The sequence below is a fragment of the Carassius gibelio genome, chromosome B21 (genome assembly GCF_023724105.1).
Source record: "Carassius gibelio isolate Cgi1373 ecotype wild population from Czech Republic chromosome B21, carGib1.2-hapl.c, whole genome shotgun sequence".
Taxonomy (NCBI): Eukaryota; Metazoa; Chordata; class Actinopteri; order Cypriniformes; family Cyprinidae; genus Carassius; species Carassius gibelio.
The window spans coordinates 13,832,311-13,855,364 of record NC_068416.1 but is presented as its reverse complement, the minus strand read 5'-3'; the positions used below and the strand labels follow the sequence as shown (position 1 = coordinate 13,855,364).

Genomic DNA, 23,054 nt, shown 5'->3' with positions numbered 1-23,054 from the left:
CAATTATATTACACAAACCAAGCTATAAAGCACATTTTGTAAAAAAAAAAAAAAAAAAAGAGAGAAACGTTGAGAGGTTGTATCAAAGCTTAGCTTAGTTCATTTATGATACATAAATCTAGTTTCATTAGTCCGAATACAAGGTTTTATTTTTTAAATGTTGTACCCTGTTTAGCCCCTCTTTAGTTAATTATTTATCATTCTAATACTTTGTTTTTGCTCTAAGACAAAACACCACTGAAAGATAACAAAATGTAACATAATGCTGCAAAATAAAACTTACCTGAAGCAAAGTTGTCTTTAACTTCTCTTATTAAACAGCAAACTCCAAATATTGCGAACTCCCAGACCAATGTTTAAACTTTCTGAAGAAATTAAGACTATCTTAGACGTATGATGTGACGCAGTTAATTAGTTTATTCCTCGCTTTGCAATTTTAGCTAACCTTGGGGGTTTGCGCGCTGTTGTGATGCCATCAGACAGCCAATCAGCGTTGTAGCGATGTCTTCAGGGCGAAAGATTCATTGGTCACGTGGCATTTGGATTCAGGTGATTGGTTAAAAAAACCGGGCCTCAGAACTCGGCGTTTAGGTCGCGTGATTTGTGTGATCCTGCACGAAGCTGAGATGAATGGGAATGTCCAAGGTATCAGGTAATGTTTGAACCATATTTCTAGGACTGAACAATTATTTGAAAAAGGTCGAAAGTGTCGCGCGATTAATCGCTAAAAGTTTCAGTTAAACTATGCTGTCAAATGTTTTATTTATAAGGCATAACCTAAGATGTCTTTTAAGTTAAACATTTGTTGTATTGTATTGCACATGGAAATTCGAAATTGTTTTAGTTTACTAGATCGATATCGATTGTTGTATAACTCCCATGAAATATACATTTTAGCTAATGTAATATTCAAATATTAGTCAGAATGTCGAATTGTACCGCTGTGTAGTACGTTTTAAACGTGAACGTTTTGTTTTTAACGCTACATAGACCACTGTGAAGTTGAAGGTATGGGTTGTCATCAAAGCTTGTGTTGATGTAGCTATACAACAGCAACATTTTGTCATAGTCGTGTTTGAGTAACTAATTGGCGCCATCTTTTGATGGTTACCGCGAATGCAGATCAATTAAATTTTTATGGTGAATGTAAAGAGGCATATAGTCATGGCCAAAAGTTTTGGAGGTGACACATTTTAGTTTTTTGTTTTTAGATTATTGTGTAGAGTGATCAGATGCATTTAGAAAAGAAAATTCTAAAAGCTTTATTGGCCAAAAAATGTCCTACACACAGACACAGAAAAACAAGTGTCACTGTATTTTGACCCTGACACAAATTTATGACTTATCATATCAGCAGCAGCACATGTAAAGGTGTGAAGGAGCACTAGTCAGGTAACTCACTTATAATAAGATTGTAAGAGCAGACTGATTGCTATAAAAGGAGGGAAGAAGCGCTTTCAATCATTGTGTTCTTGTTAGCAATAGTAATCTCCAAAAAACACGTGCAGTCATCATCGCGCAAAGAATAATGCACCTGAAAAAACCATTTACCAGATCATCAAGAACTCCAAAGAGAGAGATTCGACTACAGTGTAGAAGTTTTCAGGATGTCCCAGAGTGTCCAGCAAGCACGAGGACCATCTCCTCCTGAGGAGTCAGCTACAGAATCATGTCTCCAGCAGTGCAGAGCTTGCTCAGGAATGAGAGCAGGTTGGTGTGAGAGCATCATCACACACAGTGAAGTCAAGACTTTTGGACAACGGCCTGGTGTCAAGAAGGGCAGCAAAGAAGCAACTTCTCTCCAAGAACAGTGTCAAGGACAGACTGAAATTCTGCAAGGATTGGACAACAGAAGACTGGTGCAGTTATTTTCTCTGATGAATCTCCCTTCCAACTGTTTTTGACATCTGGAAAATCGATTGTTTGGAGAAGAAAAGGTGAACGCTACCATGAGTCCTGTGTTGTGCCAGCAGCAGTGAAGCATCCTGAGACCATCCATGTGTGTGGTTACTTTTCAACCAAGGGAGTGGGCGCTCTCATAATTCTGCCAAAAAACACTGCCATGGATAAAGAATCAAAACGTTATGCAAGAGCAACTTCTTCCAATGATCCATGAGCAATTTGCTGATCCGTGCACTTTCCAGCATGATGGAGCCACATGTCATGAAGGAAGAGTGATACAGAAGTGGCTCCAAGATCATAAAATGAAATTTTGGATCCGTGGCCTGGATCTCAATCCCATAGAAAACCCGTGGTCAGTCGTTAAAAGGTGAGTTAATTAGCAGAAGCCCAGAAATTGTGATCAACTCTGAGAAATATAAGGCAAGATTGGATAAAGCCTTTAAAACTATTATTTAATTACTTAATTATTATTTCTTATTATTCTTATCTCTGTTTTTCAGTATACCATAGAATCATGTGGGAAAATAATCTACAAATACTGAAGCAGCAGACTTTGCAAAACACAAAATTGATGTCACTTCCAAAGCTTTTGGCCACGGCTGTAGGCTCAGAAGTATCCAGTTAAAGCAAGAAAATAAAACCTCAGTAAGAGACACAACTGAATGAGACACTTTAGAAGATGTTGCAAAGACATCTGATAAGAACTGTCGGCCTAGAATAGATGTGTTGTCATTTATAACTAAAGCATTTTGAGCAATTGAAATTAATAAAATCTAAGCAGTAGACAAGCTTAACCTTTCAATATATTTTTTTTTATTACAAAATTAAAAATGTTGCACTGGAAACATGAAGCTAAAATATTAAAACTACAACTGAAATAAAGCTAAATGAAAAAAAAAATCAAATATAAAGAAAAATCACCACAGAATTACTAAAATGTAAAATCTGAAAATGTAAAAATAAGAATTTATAATATGAATAAATACTATAGTAGTATGGATGATGTTCTGTCTCTTTTTACTGTTGTTTTCATTCATTCCAAAGTGTCCAGATGTTTAGCGCTAGTCTAAGCGCCTCAGTAATTACCTTTTTCTGTGTTAAAGTGTTGGTGGGTGTGGGGCTTTCATCAAGAAGCCAGTTTTGGGTTATCTGTCCTGAGCACAAACCTTGTCTGCTTTAGTTTGGTTCAGTTATCAGTCAGTTGCTCATCCGTATTGAACCAAGCTGTAGTCTCTGTTCAGTCCGTTACATTTGTTGTAGGCCTATATCGCCTATACCAATTCTGTGAAACTACTGTAAACCGTAGCCCTATATGTAACTCTTTGAAAAATCTACAGCTTTGTGTCTCCTTTCTGAACATCTGTACTTATGTGACATAGCAGATCGGTCTGTGGTTCAAGTCTTTAGTGTCTCAAGTCTGAACTAGTTGCCAAGCTGGATGGGATGAATGTTTGAATGCACTGCTTGAATGTCTTTAGGCATCTAATAAAGTCACTTTGACGGTCCTTCAGTTTTGTTCATCTGCTCTGTTGAGAGGTGCGCCATCTCGTAGCTGAATTGTTGTTTATAATAGGCTATAATTTGACCAAAAGTTATCCAAACATTATTCAAAAATGTTATTTATTTCATTATATCTGTAAAGAAATAACCAGGCATGCATAAAACGACCCATAGTTAGTATGTTTTAGTAGCTATCTAATATTAATTTAGTTATTCTTCTGATATGAGTAATTTGCTCATGAAAATGTCTTAGTCTTTTTACTAATGGATTTCAAGTTTCCGATCACTTTGTTTCCATTTAACATGAAAGAATTGATCTGATTCTGTGGCTTGACCATTGCTGAGAGCAAAATGACATGGGATTGAGCTTGAAAATAAAAGGCCAAAACGTTTGTCTACGCTGTGTGGTAGTTTTGGAATGTTATTAAAGATTTGGAGCATTTCAGAGAACATCGGGAAACAGCAATCACTAATGACGTAATGGTAACAACTGTGGAAGTGAATGGGGATCAGCATCTTTTTGGTGATAGAATTTTAATGTGTGGTGGTGGACTATCCCTTTATATATATATATATATATATATATATATATATATATATTGTTTGTTTGTTTGTTTGTTTCCTGAATGTTGCATCTTTAATGTTATTCTCCATCCCATATATTCAGATTAGAGAGAGAGAGCAAGTGTTGATGCGGCACATCAAGGTGTTCTTGGATCTGAATATGATTGCTAGTTAAACTATGCACTTCAGTAGTGGGAAAATGTAAGTAGAAAATATTTTTTGTGGTGTTAAGCAAATGCTTTGAATGACTTATTTAGATTGACACATGTTCTTATTTTAAAAAGTGCTATGTAACGATTCTTAAGAATTTCAACTTCTGTTCCATAGACGTAGGCTAAGTCATAGAAGTTTAGAACAATATGAGGGCAAGTAAATTGATTAAAATATATATATATATATTCTTTTTTTAGTGAACGATCCCTTTTAAATCAACGTTTTCAGGTCCATTCATAACAGACTGGTTTTCGAAAACCAGTAGATGGCGCTGTTGATTAAACTTCTGTATTTAAACCGTAAACGAAGCAAATGCAGCCGACCTTTCCATATACAGATTCTCCGCAAGAATACAACTCTTTTGATTTCAGTACGCATATGCAAATTAAAAACCATCTTCTGCAATGTATCCAATAAGAACTGAAGGAGAAGAACACGATTAAAACCAAGTGAGGCTGGATTCCAGAGTGTCTGGGTGCAGGTCAAATATGACTGGAAATCTGTGCGGTCAAAACAAATAATCACGTATTTATTAATTAACCTAGAGTATCACTGCAGTCCTTAGAACACTAAAACGATTTCTGATTTAAAAATAAAATAAAATAAAAAGACAGTTTTTGCACTTGTGCGCCCTCTGGTGTGAGATTATATTAAAGCAATGCGTGTTTGAAAACTGTCGTTGGTGTCTTTTTTTTTTATATATATATTTGTAAACTTGAAGGGTGTTTTAACAAAGTGTTTTAGCTTTTAAATCGGTGTACTTCCTGTATGTTAATTTACTGTAAACAAAGATTTATAAGAAAATGACAAAGGGGAGTTTTGCTAATGTTATATGGAATCATCGGGAGAATCCCGGTTTGAGGGGAAGTGCCTAATTACTTGCCACATAACTTGCAGTTGTGTTTTATTTTTGGCACTGAAATTGCGCTGAGTAATGTCAAGATCGACTCTTCCTCTTAAGTGTGTTTCGGTAAATTCCTTTGCTTGAGTGATGAAGTTCTGTGTCATTTTCTTCTTCTCCTTCTCCTTCAGCCGCCCCTCCTCCTCTCTCCCAAACTCTCCCTGCTTCTGTCTCTGTTAAACAGGATGCTGCCGCAGTGCCAACAGCTGAGGTCTGCTTCCTGAGTCTCCCTCCAGCCCGAGAGAGTTAGAAGAACAGAAAGGAAGTCTGTGTTTGTGTGAAGGCAAGGGATAGTGTGTTATATACGTTTGTTAGACAGAGCAAAAGAAGAGAGAGAGAGCGAGAGGCTATGGAATGTTGTGATGTCACCAGCTGAGTCATACACAAAGGCAAGAAGGACACAGCACTCACTCTCACTCTTAAAAGTCTGCCGTGGAGCGTCCGCACACAGCTGTAAGTAGATTTTCCTTCACAAAGGATGTTTATCTTCTTTCCAACTTACTTTCTGTTTGATATCATATCTAGATGTTAACTGCAATTTGTTAAATGAGTAGGCAGACAGGCAGACATCCACTTTTTGTGTTTTTTTGTCTCCGTCAGTTGTTGCTGTTGCGGTACTTTTTTGAGGATGATGTGATCTCAGGCTTTTTTAGTTGTGGACGCCCGCCATTTCTCCTAAAGAGGTCACAGCATGCAAGCTCCGTTGTGGCCAAAATAAGAATTTTAAAATAGAGCAGAAGTGTTTTGTGAAAGGAGGGGGATCTGCTGATGACAGAAGCGAGCCTGGTTCCTGAGGAATCCCCTCAGTCAGGCCCAAAAAGAGCTGGGAGACCATGTGTTTGAGTAAAAATAAGCTCTTTAGCAGAGGTTTCTTAACTTTTTTAATATGATTATCCCCTTACTAAAACACAAAGCCTGCTGCAAATGTTAATGTGTATAAAAATCTGTTTATAAAAAAGTGTGGTATTATAAAGAATAGATTTATAATGTAGTTATACTGAAGCATTTAAAATATTCTTTATCTAAACTTTTTAGCAAGTTCTCATTGTTACTTTTTCTGTGTGTGTGTATATATATATATATATTAGTCAGATCCTAACAAACCATGCATCAATAAGGCTTAATTATTCAGCTTTCAGATGATGTATAAATCTCAAATGTACAAAATGGTTTTGTAGTCCATATGACAACCCTAAGAAAAGCTTATTTTTTGTAAATAAATGGTCATTGACTTCTCATTTCACATGACACACAAAATGTCTGAAGCTGCACAGGAAGAGAAAGGGCAAACAAACCATTAAAGAGATCAGATTGCTTCCAGATGTTGTAATCTGTTATTTCTTCTGCCAGCGTGTCCAGTTTATGGCTGCTAATTAGTGATGAGAGCTTGTGTGTGGTGAACGGACCGAGCTGGGCTTCATCGTCTTTACCATCATCATCCTGGTTCTGAAGGACTGTTGCTGAATCTCAGGATATAATCGGGTGAACCACACACACGGCCATGCTGCAGCAGATCTTGAACGATATGTACATCGACCCTGATGTGCTGGACGCTCTGAACGACGAGCAGAAGAAGACGCTCTTCCTGAAGATGCGTGAGGAGCAGGTGCGGCGCTGGAAGGAGCGAGAGGAGAAGCTGGAGAGGGAACCGCTCAAACCCAAACCAAAAACAGGTGGGCACTGGGTTTATATCACACCATTTAAATATTTTAATACAGTAGAATACATTTTAACTTTATGTATTCAATTTAAACTTAGTTTAAACAGTGATAAAATATTTCCTCTGTATATTTACTCCCGGATGAGACCATTTTCTTAATTTATCATTATTATTATTATTAGTTATAATTGTTTTTTAGTTGTATTTTAAATTACAATTGTAGTGAATTAATAATTTGAATAATATAAATAACATTAGTAATATTCCCTTTTTCTGTCATTTTTTTATTTTATGGGTAAAAACAGCATTGACATTTTGTTCCACATAAAAAAAAAATGGGTATGAGTAGATCATTCAAACACCTTATAAAGTTAAAAAACAAAATTTAAACAAATCATCCGTTTAGACCCATTTTAAAAGGACTTTTTAAACGTGAAGTTAGGTTTTTTGCAACATGGTCATAATGCAACTCATCAGGATCTGTCTAGATTAAAGATCTACAACATCTTGAGGTTTGAATGTGGGACATTTGAAATGCTAATGCTAATCTTTCATCAGTGAGTTTACCATTCCCACATCTGTAAGCCACAGAAAACCACTCTGGCTTTTTATGGCTGGCTAAATGACTCAATATAGTCCGAATCGTTATGTGGCACATGACTCAGCCAGGACCGGATAGCTGAGCTGAAAGCAGCCGGTTTACCACTACTGTAGACCTCACTGAAAAACCTCTTGTGATGTCAGAATAGGTTCACAGAGGTGGACCCAGAAAGTGCTCCGAAACACAAGAGCAATTCGATTTGAGTGCTACTGTGATTGAAGCTGCCGCTGGGAACATCTGTGTCACTGACAAGACACAAGACCAGACAAGCTTACAGACTTTTGACTAAGAAGGAGGTGTCCAGGCGTCAGTAGACCATTGTCATGACCAACGTTAACAGAATGTCATATTAGTTAAGTGTGACACTGAAACACCGTAAACAAGAACTACTTACAACATGAGGGTCTTTCCCCTTAATTTCACAAATTTTTAACACTGAAGTTCACGGACATGACAGATATGAGACTTCCGTGAGGAGGACAGCTAAGTAAGAGGGAGGAGTAAACCACTGAGATATGACGGGAATGCATCTGAGAGATAGAGGGTATCTGTAAAACAGCAGAAGGGACCGAGAGCTGCGAAAAAGCAAACAAAAGAATGAAAAATGAAACTTTACGTTGCTTAGTCAAAGTTACACCCGTTTAAACTGGTTAGACGTACAGATGGTTTATGGAATCTGGCATATCGGCTTTGTTACTGGAAGAGCCAGAACTTGGGTGGATTATCTTAAACTAGATGAGTCAATGAAGTAAAATATTACAATGCAATGAAAGTTTTAAGTCTCCAGAAACCTGTTTGGGCCACTGTATAGGCATTCCCTTTGGGTTTATAAGGAAGTTCAATGCAATAATTTAGGCTTACATGCGCAACTCCAGGAGGAAGTCATCTTTTGCTTAGTAACAAAGCAGTTATTATCAGGTCCCTGAGTTTCAGACCTCAGAGGAGAACAGTATCTCCTTGAGACAACAGCAGCTGTCCTTGCAGGTCAATGATCTCCCAAAGATATACTGATACAACATCTTGACTGCTGCTTTGCAACCCTGTCCTGTTGACCATGGTGGGCAGAGGGGATAAAATTTCAAAAAGTCATTGAAGGTTCTGTCACACAAAGGTGCAATACCATAATAAAATAACACAATAAAGGGAGTCTCTGGAGACATTCTGCCCCTCGCACTGAATGAGCAGGAAACACACGCTTCTGTTACTGACCCACTTTCTAGAGCAAGAAAGGAAATGTCAGCCAGGCCAAGTTCCATTCCCTCATACAGAAAACTGCCAACTAAGCAGGAAGTATACAGGAAACGCAGGCGCTCAAAACACTGAGGAGGAGGAAGAAAAAGGGAGAATGATGGGATTGGAGATTTAATTATACACAGTTTTAAATAGATGATGTGGTTGTTTTGTCTTTTTTTTTACGTCTTGCATATTACACTTCTTATTTACATACTTTTAACAAGGAAAGTAAAGACGTAATTTGCTGAGTTTTTATTTTTATTTTTTATCAGTTCTGAACATAATCCACAAAAAATATTAAGCAGCACAACTGCTTTCAACATTAATCATAATACATTTACCAATATCATTCTTGAGCAGCAAATCAGCACATAATCCTGAAGTGTCTGATGTGTTACTAAAGATTGGAGTAATGGCTGCTGAATATTCAGTTTAGCATCAAATGATAAATTGCTTTTGTATAATATATCGAAATAGAAAACGGTTTAAGGTTGTAATAATAAATTTCACTTTTACAGTTGTTGTTTTTTTTCACTTCGGTGAGCAAAAGAAACTTTTTTTTTTTTTTTTTCAGAAACATTTAACAAATCTTAACGACCCCAAACTAAACGATAGTGTATGTTAAAGGAGAGACCAGGACTAGTAAAACATGTTAAGTATCAGGTTTTAAGTAAATAAAGTTTCAGCAGCATAGACTTTTTCTCTATTAGAAGTTACTGTTGTGATGTCATCACCTCTTAAAGGCCCAACATGGATAAAAAGTGAAGAATCCAAGGCCATATTTTCTATGGCTTAAATGAGCTGGTCCCAATCAGCACTTTCTTTTTTTAATACATTTTATTTCTTTTAAGCATTCAGTGGATGAGCCTCATTTTATTGTATTATTTTGATTCGTCTTGACTGGGATCACGAGTGTGTTAGTCAGGCTTTTCAACTGGAATCTTCTTGTTTTGCCACAAGGCGTGCAAGAAGAACCAGTTCATCATGGGAGGGTTTTCATTTTCCTCCCTCTCTTACACACTACGAGTCACCTTTTCTTTATTTTTCAGATTTGTATCTCATGTTGTATAACTCTCTATTTGGTTGCACCATTTTAAGGAAAGTCTTAGCAAGTAGTTAATTAGCTTCTCTTAAAGGAATGCGAAGTGAGGAAATAACATTTAGCTTTATTGATCCAATAAGCAGCCTTAAAATGTTTTTCAATATTTTCTTTTAACATATTTAATCTTGTTATGGTTGAGTGCATTCATAAGAACTGTAATGCAATGCTAATAATTCTGAAGTATGATATGTTTAAATGTGTAAATGTTAATTACTGATCTAGTCTCATTGTGTTTCAAGGAGGCTTACCACTAAGACTCTCTGCGTTTTATTATTTCTCTCTCTCTCTCTCTCTCTCTCTCTCTCTCTCTGTAGCTAATAGCAAAAGTGTCAGCTGGCTGCTGGGACGAGATGGAGACGTACAGGTCATTGTCTTTGGAGAGATGGATGAGCTCAAATCCTCCAAGATCATCTATTCTGGGTTTGGAGAGAGAAAAACTGCCAGCGTCCTTAATAATTCACAGTATGGATGTTGTGCTACTCCTGAATAAAAATAAATCATATTTCATGCTATAAACCACCTATAACATGAGGTTTGGTATCATTAAAATTGCATTTCTTTTTTTAAAAGGGGTTTACTAATATACAGTATAATTTAAATACAAGTTACACTACTGTGCAGATGTTTGGGATTAAGAAGATATTAATGTATTCTTATGCTCACCGAGGGAAAAATTATTTATCAAAAGTACAATAATCAGTAGAATAGTAATTTATATTTACTATATAAAATAGTAAATTTAAATGTAATTTATTCCTGTGATAGCAAACCTTAATTTTCAGTCATCATTGTGACACGATCCTTCAGAGTTAATTATAATATGCTGATTTGGGAAACAATTATTTACTTTTTATTTATTATTATGGAACCTTTCTTTTTTCAGGATACTTTGGATAGAAAGTTGAAAAGAACAGTGTTAATTATAACTGAAATATTTTGCAACTTTATATCTTTATTGTCATTTTAATTTTATGTCTTTTAATTTAATGCATCCCTCCTGAAAAAAAGTGTGTGTGTGTGTGTGTGTATATATATATATATAATGTATAAATAAAATTTCCTGACCGGATATTGTAAATAAATGCATGTAATTTAACCATTTTTATGTTTTAATTTCACTTATTTCTCCTGTGCAAAGGGTGTGTAAACGTGTCAGAATAAAACTAATGAGCACATCTGTAATGAATGCCTGAAATAAGTTATGTCATGAAGAAACCTTGTTTGACTGTGAAGGGCGTATATTTGTGTGTTGTGTTTTCACATGTCTTGTCATGTATTTCAGCAACCAGTCCAGCAACTTGCTAAACCGAACATCAGCAGAACCTGTACGATCAGGGCGGGAAAACCTTCCTCCTAAAGCACATCCAGGAGTTCAGCTCAACTTTAAGGTGTGTTTGTTTACTTCCACATTTGCTCAACTCTCAAACTGGTGCCGCTGTGTATTCACGCGGCTGTGTGTGTAGGTGACCTTCCTGTTGCCGCCATTAATCTCGGACACCGCCGAGGGGCAGCAAGACGGACTTTCTCCACAGGGAGAGTCATCGTTCAACAGCCAAATAAATCACAACCTCCATCTCTCCCTCTTTTTGCGCCTTCCTTTCCCATTTCCTCCTTTTTTCATTCCCTTCTCCTCCATTATTCCTTTTCATCCTTTCAACGACAACAAAAAAACCCTCCCACATCCACCCACCTCTCCATCAGGCACAACAACTCTTTCATTGCAGCTCTTTATGGCTTCATCTCTGCTCATGTATCAATATGTTTGTCTGTGTCTGGCCAGTTGGCATCTGTATGATTAATTTAGACAGACAGTCCAACTTATGCGGTAATACCGTTTCCTTAACAGGAATGATGCGACAACTTTCCGACCATGTGAAAAGCAATCTGAAGCAGTGTGAGGTGATGAAAACGTATGTGACTTGATATCCAATGCACTGTAATGAAAAGCAGGATTTCAAACCAATGAGATTGCAGAGTGGGCGGGGCCACCCGTCACAATGCCATAGAAATCAGTGGACTTGATCAACAGAATTTCTTTTAGGCTGGGACACAAGTGCTGTGATGTCATCTTTTAATTTATGCGTGCAAGTTTTGCTGTAGCTTGGTCAGGATCTCTGAAATCTCAAGGTTTTCACTCTATATGTGGAGATCTCACCACCTTCTCTTCCTGTTACACAAAGGTAGATGGGTGGGTTGGGGGTTAGCACTAGGGTTTCCATGGCAACAGCGTGCGCAGCAAACGCACTCCTGGGAGGAGATGTGCTGGCCAGTATCACCACACTATGATCCTCTACTTGCTGAACACAAACATCTGTCCCTGTACATCGGCACATGTGGCTCATGGTTGCCAATTAGTGTAGAGCCGCACAAGAGTCACAAAAAACATCTGAACACCTTCAGATTTGTATCCGTTTATAAAGTAGATGGGACAATATGATTATTGCAATCCGCTTTTGTTATAATAAAAGGATTTATAGGCGTGTGGAAGAGTTTTGCTCAGTCTGAAGTCTTTTTGTTTTCACAGGACAACAATGACAAGGAGTTAAGGACTCTGGCGCCCCCGCAGGTGTGTTTTGGTATTGCAGTAGATATGATGTTCAATGAGAGGTGTTTGGTCACAGTATTTTAAAATTAGTGCAGTCTGTTTTGTAAATGTCTTCTCATAATATTCTGCAGATGCCTGTAAATGAAGAGAAGCCATCAGCACCTTTAGGAAATGTAAGTACCATGATGTATTAGAACAAGTATAGTTTAATAGAGCCGTTTTCATACCTTTCTTTATAGATATATCTGTGATGAAAATAATTTTCCAATAACTGACTAAGAACCTTTTCATTGCCATTAAAGTGAAATAACTGAACCTAAACATAGGAGCCTGATTAAAAAAAATAATAATAATTAAAAGAAGAAAAAAATCTTAGACTGACTTGGAGGTTTTGCATCTGAAGTATCTCTATTTTATCTCTTATTTTTATCACCTTACAATTAATTAAAATTATTGTGCATTATACATTGCATTGTTATTGTTTATATGAATTTATCAATTTAAAATTGTAGAATTGTTTTTACCACCTTAACGTATTTCATAAAATAAATAACTCTGTTGCACTTAGACGTTTCAGATAATATAGTGCACATATTGTTACATTATAATGCATGAAACTTGTGTAATCTAATGTTACCAAAATCAAATATTTTTTTTTGGATTGAAGCAGGTATAGAAGTTTTTGGTACAGGAAATTGAAACCCAGTTCCAGGTCATTTTTCACAATCACAACCCCGTCGGGCTGATGTGATATGCTATATGACCACAGAGATCTTTTTTACTCCACAGGCCGCTTGAAAGTCCCACCATCTAACAACCTCTGTTCATTGACTTTACTGCCATTTAACACCAAATTTTCTGTCCTTTCTGTCTGCCTTTTTTTTTTTTTTGGAAATACCAAGACACATTTTAAATGTGTAAGAAATAATTATTCTGCACTAATGCACTTATATTAGGAAATCCTAAATATACTCATTTAATTTAGATTAATAGAATTTTAGATTAATGATGATAACAATAATGTAATTTTGTAATGTTTAAATTATTATTATTTTTTTTTTTTTAAACCAATGGTTAATATTGTAAATCTAAATGGGTCAGCATATATTCGACTCCGTCTCATCTACACCGACACCAACACATTGTAATTCATCTGCTTGCAGTGTAAACATAGTGTCTGTGCAGAGGAATGTCGGTGGTCTCTTCTGCTCCGGGTGGAGGGGGGCTGGAGGTCAGAGCAGCTGTCCTTGTGTTCTCATCTTGAGATCCTTTTACCGTCAGCTGTCGCTCTCGGTCACTCCGATCACACCTGTCTCAGACTCTTGACCCCACAACAGCTGAACACAACATACACTCTGCAGCAAATCAGAACATGTCCGGCTAATTAGTGTCCCTCCCAATATTTGTATCATTTCCACGCTCGGAGGAATAAAACCCATAATGTAAATATGTAAGCCTGATTGATTAAGAGATATAAAACGTATTGTAGCTGGTTTGAAATGCTGAAGGAGAGTGTGGAGTAATGCTCTGTGTGTGGCCTGTGTGTGTTAGAGAGTGTGAGGACAGGCAGGCTGTGTGTGCTCTGCAGGAGGACCTGAGAGAGCCCAGGGGCTGATTTGGGTCCCGGAGTTCTTCAAGAGCAGATGGTTGATAAAGTTGATCAGGGAATTAAAGCGGGCGAGACGGCGCGCCTGTCAGTCACAGATGGATGGGATTGTGGGAATATCCCCTGGGGTTTGGGCAGGGACCTCTCTTTCCCTCTTTTTTTCCAATTCTCTCTCTTTCCATCACAGATATATCCCTTAATATCCACAAGCCCCTGGGCAGGGCAAGTCCTTGCACATCACACGTTTCTCTTCCAGTGCATGTGTGTGTGTGTGTAAACATTAAACACAGTCTGTGCTTCTTACAGTCCAGGCTTGCAATATTTTATCTTTGGCAGCTCCAGATGTAGTTTTATTTTATATTTTGTTTTAGATTTCATTCATAAGCATTTTTTTTTTCAGCAATGCTTTATTTGTTTATTATAAACCGTTAATAAGGCTACTATTTATTTTAGGTTATTTTATTGGTTGATCCATTTTATTTTAGACCATTTCATTTATTTTAGGCTGTTTAATTTAAGGTCATTTTTGGGCTATTACATTTTATTTGAAGCTATTTTATTCTTTGTTGTTTTAGGCTTGTGTGTTTATATATAAATAATTGTTACATATAATTAAAGCCTTATTTTAGGGTCTTTTTATTTTTTTGGACTACTGGATCTTATTTTGTTTTAGGCCATTTATTTAGGCTTTATATTTTTTAGACAAATTTTGGTGTTATTTAGGCTACATATATATATATATATATTATTTATTTATTTTAAACTATTATTTGTTTTAGGTTATTTTTAGGCTACTGTATTTTATTGTGAAATAATTTTTTTTTTTTAATTTTTTAAAGATGCTTTATTTTTAGGATACAATATTTTTTTTGTCTTATTTGGGCTATTTAAAAAAAATGTATATGTTTATTTTAGTTTTCATTTAGGCTAATGTGTTTTCATTTAGCCTATTTTATTTTTTAAATAAAACATAAAATAGAAAGTGTTATTGTTCAGAGCTGAAACTGTTAGGGCCCAGGAGATCTGAAAAAACTCACTGGATTATCAGCTTTGTCTTGGATGTTCCTGCCAAAATTCCTTAGGACTGATGAGACCGATGCGATTCTTGTTAACTTGATGTGAATATCATACACCTGGAAATTTGGTCTGGGAATAATAATTATATTTGACTTGATAGTCAAATTTCTATCAATAACATTGCGAGATCTTTTTAAACATTATAGGAGACATGTGATATAGCTGTGGTCAGTTTCTCAGGAGACAAATCTGAGAAGTGTGAGATTTTAGCTAAAAGTTCCCAATTGCTCTCTATTTAATCAGAATCAGAATCAGAATCAGAATGAGCTTTATTGCCAGGTATGTTTACACATACGAGGAATTTGTTTTCGTGACAGAAGCTCCGCAGTACAACAGAATGACAGCGACAGAACATAAAACACATAATAAAAGAATAAAAATACAAATATGTAGACAGTGAATGACAATATACAAATGACAATTGTAGGCAGGTATATTACAAAGTGAAGTTATGTATGTACATATATATTGTGTGCAAAATTAAGTGTATACTAAGTATGTGTGTTAGATAAATAAAGTGTGTGTGTATATAAATATAAAGTGTAGTGTGTTCGCCATTATTATCAGCTGTTCAGAAGATGGATTGCCTGAGGGAAGAAACTGGTCCTGTGTCTGGTCGTTCTAGTGCTCAGTGCTCTGTAGCGTCGACCAGATGGCAACAGTTCAAAGAGGGAGTGTGCTGGATGTGAGGGGTCCAGAGTGATTTTGACAGCCCTTTTTCTCACTCTGGATAAGTACAGTTCTTGAATAGATGGGAGGGTTGAACCGATGATTCGCTCAGCAGTCCGGACTACCCTCTGTAGTCTTCTGAGGTCAGATTTAGATTTAGAGGTCAGATTTAGATTTAGATTTAGATAGTCAAATTTCTTGTATTTAATCTTGTATAGTCTACAAGAAGTAATCAAGGCATTCAAATATCGTCTGTTTTTTTTTCCTCCCTTTCCCCTATGGGAGGTTTTAGGACAGTAACAGTGCTTGGTTTAAAACCGGAGCTGGACATACAGTCCAACTTGTACTACTATTATAAATGGTTTATTTGTTTCTACGACAGGTATCCCATCAGCCTCAGGAGTCCAAAGAGGAGGCTGAGTCAGGACACTCAGAGGATGACTCGGCACTCTTGTCCTCAATTTGCTATCGGGCCCACTCGGGATCTTGTCTCCTGACACCCTCGGCTCTCAGCAGACCTGGCTATACAGACACGGAGGACAGGACGACCAATCAGCTGCCTGACACCTCCAGACTCCGTCCCCAAGACACCCCCAAACCTCAGATCAACAGAGGTGAGAGTCTGCTGTGTGTGTGTGTGTGTGTATGTGTGTGTATATATATATATGTATGTGTATGTATGTGTGTATATATGTGTGTGTGTGTTTTGATAATGTATCAAAAAGGTTACCTTAGTCAGGGAAAATTTGTGCTGATGTTTCTTTTGCTAATCTGAGCATGAATGGTTTTTTGACACTAGCGTCACATGCACGGGTATGCTGGTTTCCATGACTTACAGTAAGATATTTGATTTCATTTTAATGCACTTTGTGAGAGAGGTTTATAAGTGACCATACAAATCTGTTATTGCATTTAAGTGATTATCATCAGAACCACTCAAAAAGAAAAAATGGCAAGGTCAAATTTCACCCCAAAATAAAACCACAGTGAATCCATTATATTTTGCTAAAAGAATATAAAACTTATTGTAGGACCATTAAGATGTTTTGATGACAATAAAGCATACTTTGTCATTACCATAATGCAAAACAAGATTTATATTTTCATTAATGTAATATGAAAACATAAAAAAAATATAGTATGAGAAGAATATTAATGTGCTATACAGCCTTTAATTATGCGTTTTGATAAAAATAAGTCTTATGAAAATAAGAATAGTATTTGTGAAATCTCAGGATTCATTGCAGTAATCAGAATTAAAAGGAATTGATTGTGCTTCTAAAGGTTTATTTTCATACTTGGTCTTATTTTTATGCAAAATAAAATGTACTTTTGATAAATTGTAGAGTATTATTGTGCTATAGCCTCATAAAAACTTTTGTAATAGTATAACTCTTGTTTTACTGTAATGCAGTCTTCATTTCCTTACAGTACAGGAAATGAGAATCATGGGAAAATAACAGTGCAAGTGAAATGTCAGGATGATGCGTTACAATAATGAGAAATGGAGGGATTTTATTTGCTTAATCATAAAGGTTTATTTTCATACTAGGAAATTTATTTTTGTATAAATTGCTGCTTTTTTCTTATTTTGGGGCTAAACAGGAGTCCGACATTTCTTGTCAGCTTTCACAAGATCGCCCTTTTACAAATAAAAATGAAATTTCGGAATATAGTTTTTTTTTTTTTAAGTTGTGTTACTGGAAGAAACAACAGGAATACAGATGTTTAAAGGCAGAAACAAATCTCTTAGAAATATTATGGCTGATTTCTTTGGCAGCTCATTTGTTTGATATCTATCTATTCTAGTTCGTTTCAAAAATGATATCTTGATCATCTCCAGGGAGGTGTTTTGATGACCATTTGTTCTAAACCCTATCCTGGTGGTGTGAATCACCTCAACAGATGTTATGACTCACTCAAAAAGCTCAAATTACGCCCTCCAGTGTGTATTATTAGGAATTACACTTCTGCCGTTTCTGTCGACTCCCCCTGCTGGACACACACATGAAATGCACACACTCTCTCAAAGCCCTCACATTAAACAGGCCAGGTGAGGTTAAACGAGCACTTTTTGATCTAGAGATCATCTAGGCTACACATTGTTGTAATGAAGTGCTTGTAAAAATAAAACTCCTCTGTAGAATGTGTTGATAACTACATGGCAATGATTCATCTGTGTGAGCGTTTAACTTTGTAGTTGGATCAAGAGCGTGTAAGTCACAGGAATGTGTGCGAATAGTGTGTATGTTCATCCTGGCATGTGTGTAAAAGCAACAGCTTCCCACAGCTGCTCGCTTCGTCTCTGCATGCACGCACGTGTGTGTGTGTGTGTGTGTGCGTCCCTTCTCTTCACCTTCAGAGGGAAGGACACACATTCCAGCGCTGCTTCCCGACTCTGGCCCTGGGCGACGCTCGGCCGGAGCTGATAAGTGACAGGGCCCCCAGCCTCCACTCGGCCCCCCTCCCCACCTCCCCCTAGCAGCCGTGACACCCCCGCGGCCTGGCTCAGCGCACAGACGTGCCGCTCCGGAATTCTGCCCTCTGCCCCACTTCTAACCCCCCACCCCTCTCGTTCTCAGAGGTGGGGGCATTTAAAGAGATAGCGTGCTTTTTAGCAGCTCATCTGCTCTGTCTGCATGAGATGACTGTGAAATTGGAAACGTCCCGTTCAATGCGTTCTCGCTTTCACAGACGTGCACGCAGTTATTGACAGGGCAAACAGAGAGTGGTTTTCGTTGCGATCAGGTGCTTACAGGCTTTGTCACAAGTGATTGCACGGGGAGGCCAGCGGGGGCAGTTCTGTCCGGCCTGGACAGAGTTTGGTTTCAGGTTTCTTTTTTTCTTTTTGATGTGACAGCTCTGTGAAAGCATCTCGGGTTGGAAGAGGTTATGGAAGGATGGAAAACAGCAATCGCCACCGAGCGACAAGGGAGAGAGCATAGTGATTACACTGGTGTCAGCTAACAGCGGGGTGTGTGTGTGTGTGTGTGTGGACAGTCACGGACAGGCATACAAACACACACATGCGTGTGTTTGTAGGACACGGAACGGACTACTAGTGGGGCGTGGAAAATGCGGTGGAACAAACAGCTTTAGATCATGAGTGTGACTCTGTGAGTGTGTGTGTGTGTGTGTGTGTGTGTGTAAGAGCGCTGCGCACGCATGTGTGTCCGCCTCAGTCGCTGGAGCCTATCCAGGGTTTCCGTGGCGACCACATAACACAGTGAGACAATCAGTGGCAGGCCCACGCAGTGCGGCGAGAGGACATTAACACAGGAACCACAGGTCAGGGGCCACGGGGAGGGAGGGAGAGCGAGGGGGGCAGAAAGAAGATGGGGCAGGACTTGAGAAGCATGTGACTTAAATAAGTGTATGTCATGAAATGCATCAAACACATGCGTGTCATATTTCACCCCCAAAAGAAAAACTAATTTTGTGTGTGTGTGTGTATATATATATAAATTAATTATTGATGGTCCAGAAAATTATCCTAAAATAATAATATTATATATATATATATATATATATATATATATATATATATATATATATATATATATATATATATATATATATATATATAATATTATTATTTTAGGATAATTTTCTGGACCATCAATAATTTATTTGCATATGTTATACTACTACTATTATTATTATTATTATTAATATTATTATTGTTGTTGTTATCGAAACATGCATAATAATGTTAAAAGAAATCGTAATGGTCCTGTATATATGTGTATATAATATGTGTATATATGTGTGTATGTATGTAGGTGTTATTATAATTAAACAATTATGGTTAATTTTGAAGACATTAAGGAACTTTTTTTTAACCTATTTGAATATTTGCTATTTTTATCTCTTAGTACTTTTAAAATAATTTTTTAAATGTAACAATATAAATATTTGTTGTATATCTTCATTATTTTTTACACTATTTTGTCAAATGCTTATTTTCATGCTATTTACCCATGTAATAGTTTTAATGAGAGCGAGAGAGAGAGAGAGAGAGAGAGAGAGAAAACCAAGGTCTTAAAACGAGACATGATTCAGTTAGTGTCTGCTTTAAGGGGTAATGTTTTGTGATTCAGTACTGGGACATTTCCACTGACACGGCCACATGTGTTTGTGTCTTTGACCAGGGTTTGTGAGGGTGTGTTTTGAGGAGAAATAGTTTGCGAGGGGGTAAAATGTGTGTCATTAGTTTGTGTGTGTAAAGAAGAAGGGGGTATATGTGTTTGTGAGCGAGCGAAAGAGCGAACGCACTCACACATCTGTGTCCCCTGGGGACGTGGCTAAAAATAAGCAGCTCCTCAAGCCTTCTGGTGTCTGTGCAGCGTCTGTCTGCTCTCTGCCGCCATCCCTGCGGCCCTCCTCTCCTCATCTTCCATCCCTCCATCTCTCAATTACACACACACTCAGTATAACCACACACATACGCACACTCTTACGCACCCATAACCGTGTACACAAACACACACACCAACTACACCCAGCTGCGTCCCTGCTCTACTTCCTGCGCCGACGACCTCCGGTCTGGCAGGCTGCAGCCCAGGAAAAAAGAGCCAGAGACACTGAGAAGGGAGGGGGGGGAAAAAGGATAGAAGAGAGTGCAAAGAGAAAAGCGAAAAATTTAGTGAGGGGAAAAAGGGCAGAAGAAAATTTGAGAATGTTTTGAAGTTGTCACCTTTTAAAAACAGACCTTGAAGGTCATAAGTCCTTGTCTCATCGCACTCTCTCTCTCTCCATTTGCAGGTGATTTCCGAGTGGTCGCGGCCTCTAAACGGGCGTTTTCGGTGGATGTGGGGTCTGAGGTAGTTGAGGAGAGCTGTCTGGGACGCGGACGGGTTGCTCAGCTCCTGAAAACCTTCAGTGTGTCCAGTGAGTCTCCACCCTCCCAAATGCCACCCTGTGGCAACAAACCTCCAATCCCGGAAAAGCCTACCCACTTAAGGCTCCGCCCCTCACCCTCTCTCAGGTAAACAAGGGACCAATCCAAACGGACGCAAGCCAAGGGTCTTCTTCAGTGGCTACATTCAATGGGTGTGGGTGCTTGGCCTCTCTCAGGAACTTGAATGTTTTGTTACCAAAGTGACGTCTTTTTTTTTTAATTTTTTTTTTTATATTAATGTTTTTCTTTATTTTTGTATTTTACATGGTATGAGTGGTTTGTAAAACTGTTCAGCAGGAATGAAACTTCAGTCATATTGCTACATTGTCTAAACTTTCGGCAGTACTGTTGACCTGGCTGTATCAATAAACTGCACTTAGATGCGTCTTTACAAGTGCATTTCTGTCATAAAGGGTCACATGAAATCTTAATCGCTATTTCTAAGAGTAAAAGTAAACTCCAAACAAAACCAAAGTTAGACATCCCATTAGTCTGTTTTATGTATTTTGCTTCCTTGCATCATAAAGGCTGGAGCATGTATCAAGGTATTAGTGATCAAAATGTTTTTTTTTTTTTTTTTTGTTGCAATATCTAGAGGGCAAGGTAGCCAATATTATGCCCATATTTACTGTCAATTGCAATTTCTATATACCAATTAAGATGTATAGAAATTGGCTGGATTGAAATGCACAAAACATTTTACACAGTATTTACTCTTCACTAAAAATATCTGAAAATTCACTGACGAGGTTACATTTTGGAACTGGCACTACATGGAATGACCTGCTGTGCCAAATCGCTGATATGTTGGTCTGTATGTATAGTGCTGGTTTTCTTTATAGCCATACCTTTACTTTGAGGTTGATGGTCTTATTGTATTCCGATTTTCCATTTTTGGTAATCCGGTCAGTAGGGCAACAGTCACTTTCGTGTGTTTTGTTTTCTCACGGTCACATTTGCTTGCACTTAATTCTGTTTTTTTACGTGTTGTGATCTGGAAGAGTTTATATAATTACTCTGTATAAGGCTTGAATGTCCTGTCCACACATTCAGGATAAGTGTGGGATATTGCCTCTGTAATAAAATGATCAAACCTCCTTCAGCTTCTGGTTACAATTTGATCCTCAGTGGCTTGACGAGCTTCAGGCTGTGTTTATGTTCAACATGTGCTCATGACAAGCATTCACTGGAGTCATCTGAGGTCAAGTCATGCAGCCAAGAACATTTCATATCCTCTTCACTGCACATCTAATCAGAATATATAATGGTTTTTGGGCAATAAATTACTGTGGATCATGCATGGAAGAGCTGACGGGCTAACAATTTGTATAAATTATAAATACTGCACATATCAAAAGCATTTTAGTTGCTTTTGGTAGTCTGGCTGTAGAGTGAGCCCTTCTCTTGGATGCCCCCTGCTTGTTGATCACAATAAAACAGAGAGAGAGAGTTGTAAAAATAACTGAGGTATAAAGTCAGATAAAAGTACACAATAACACTTCATGTTTATAATAATTTTTAAGAAAGTCATTAAAACACATACATAACACTACTGTATTGTAATCACTAAAACGTGCACTTGGACTTTCTATTTGAGCTTTCATTCACTCTGCTGGCTGCCAAATGCTTCTGCCTGTAGTTTTAAAGCGTTCGATTTAAGACCTTTTTTTAAGCCGTTTTTCCACATTGCCATACAAAACAAAACTCTTGAAATATAATGATTATATTCGAAAATTTGAGGGGACATATCCCCTAATTACAATAAAGCTACTCCCCAGAGTTTTCCCCAAAATTTTAAGCACGATTGTTTGTAGACATTACAGTGATTTACACAAGATTTGTTTTTTCTAAGTGTCTGACATCATCTAGATGTTTAAATGCATCAAAGGCCCTGTGTGATCACACACACCAGCTCACAAACCAATCAAACGATGAAGGCAAATGGAAGCTGGTGCCCAGTCCTGCAACAGTGGATGTGACAATAGCATCGCCTGTTCTCCTCTGCACAGAGACGTCGGTGAGTTGTTTCCAGGCAAGTGCGGGAGGCCCCTGGCAAACCGACCCCCCCCCCACACACACACCCCTACTGCAGAGCCTGGCCACTGCCGACAGGGCCCTTCGATGAGCAATAAAAAGAGGCCGTTGTTGTAGCTGTGGCAAAGGGAGGATGATAAGGATGCTTCTGTCTTTCTCTCCCTGTATATATCTCCTAATGCCCACAGAAGGAAAAAGAAGAAAGAGAGGAAAAGAAGCAAAGCATGGTGTTCTGGGGCGTTCCACCCCCCACCCCCACTTCTACCCCAGAGGAGCTGTTTTGTGGAGAAGAGAGGGGGCCTGGGCCATGTGATAGAGAGAACATGCGGGCACGGTTCGGCCCCCAGGCAGAGGGAACGGGGTCTGCTGCATGATTAATCTGGCTGAGGGCAGGAGGACCGCCACAGGCCTGCCGCATTAACTCCCTGCTCTCCCGCTACACACACACACCCACAGAAAATCTGGGTTGATGGCCAGTACGTGAGCCAGTGTGTCCACCTGCAGCAGAGGCAGGGTTAGTTTGTTTGGAAAGTGGAGCGAGCCTTTG

General features: G+C 38.0%; 1 protein-coding gene across 3 annotated transcripts; it reads left to right on the top strand.

Annotated features, from left to right (window-relative positions):
• Positions 1-548: 548 nt before the first annotated feature.
• On the top strand, positions 549-21,570 carry zgc:100829 (uncharacterized protein LOC445149 homolog). 3 transcript variants are annotated; one of them, XM_052588869.1, is made up of 10 exons: positions 549-652; positions 4,070-4,167; positions 5,265-5,533; positions 6,431-6,753; positions 9,991-10,138; positions 10,959-11,064; positions 12,201-12,242; positions 12,353-12,394; positions 15,956-16,187; positions 20,338-21,570. In XM_052588869.1, the coding sequence occupies exons 4-10, from the start codon at positions 6,582-6,584 to the stop codon at positions 20,562-20,564; spliced, it is 969 nt and encodes a 322-aa protein (XP_052444829.1). In that variant the 5' UTR covers positions 549-652; positions 4,070-4,167; positions 5,265-5,533; positions 6,431-6,581; the 3' UTR covers positions 20,565-21,570. The 3 variants fall into 3 exon arrangements, with proteins under 3 accessions (XP_052444829.1, XP_052444828.1, XP_052444830.1); XM_052588868.1 differs by having other exon boundaries at positions 553-652; positions 5,212-5,533; XM_052588870.1 differs by lacking the exon at positions 4,070-4,167 and having other exon boundaries at positions 576-652; positions 5,212-5,533.
• Positions 21,571-23,054: the final 1,484 nt, after the last annotated feature.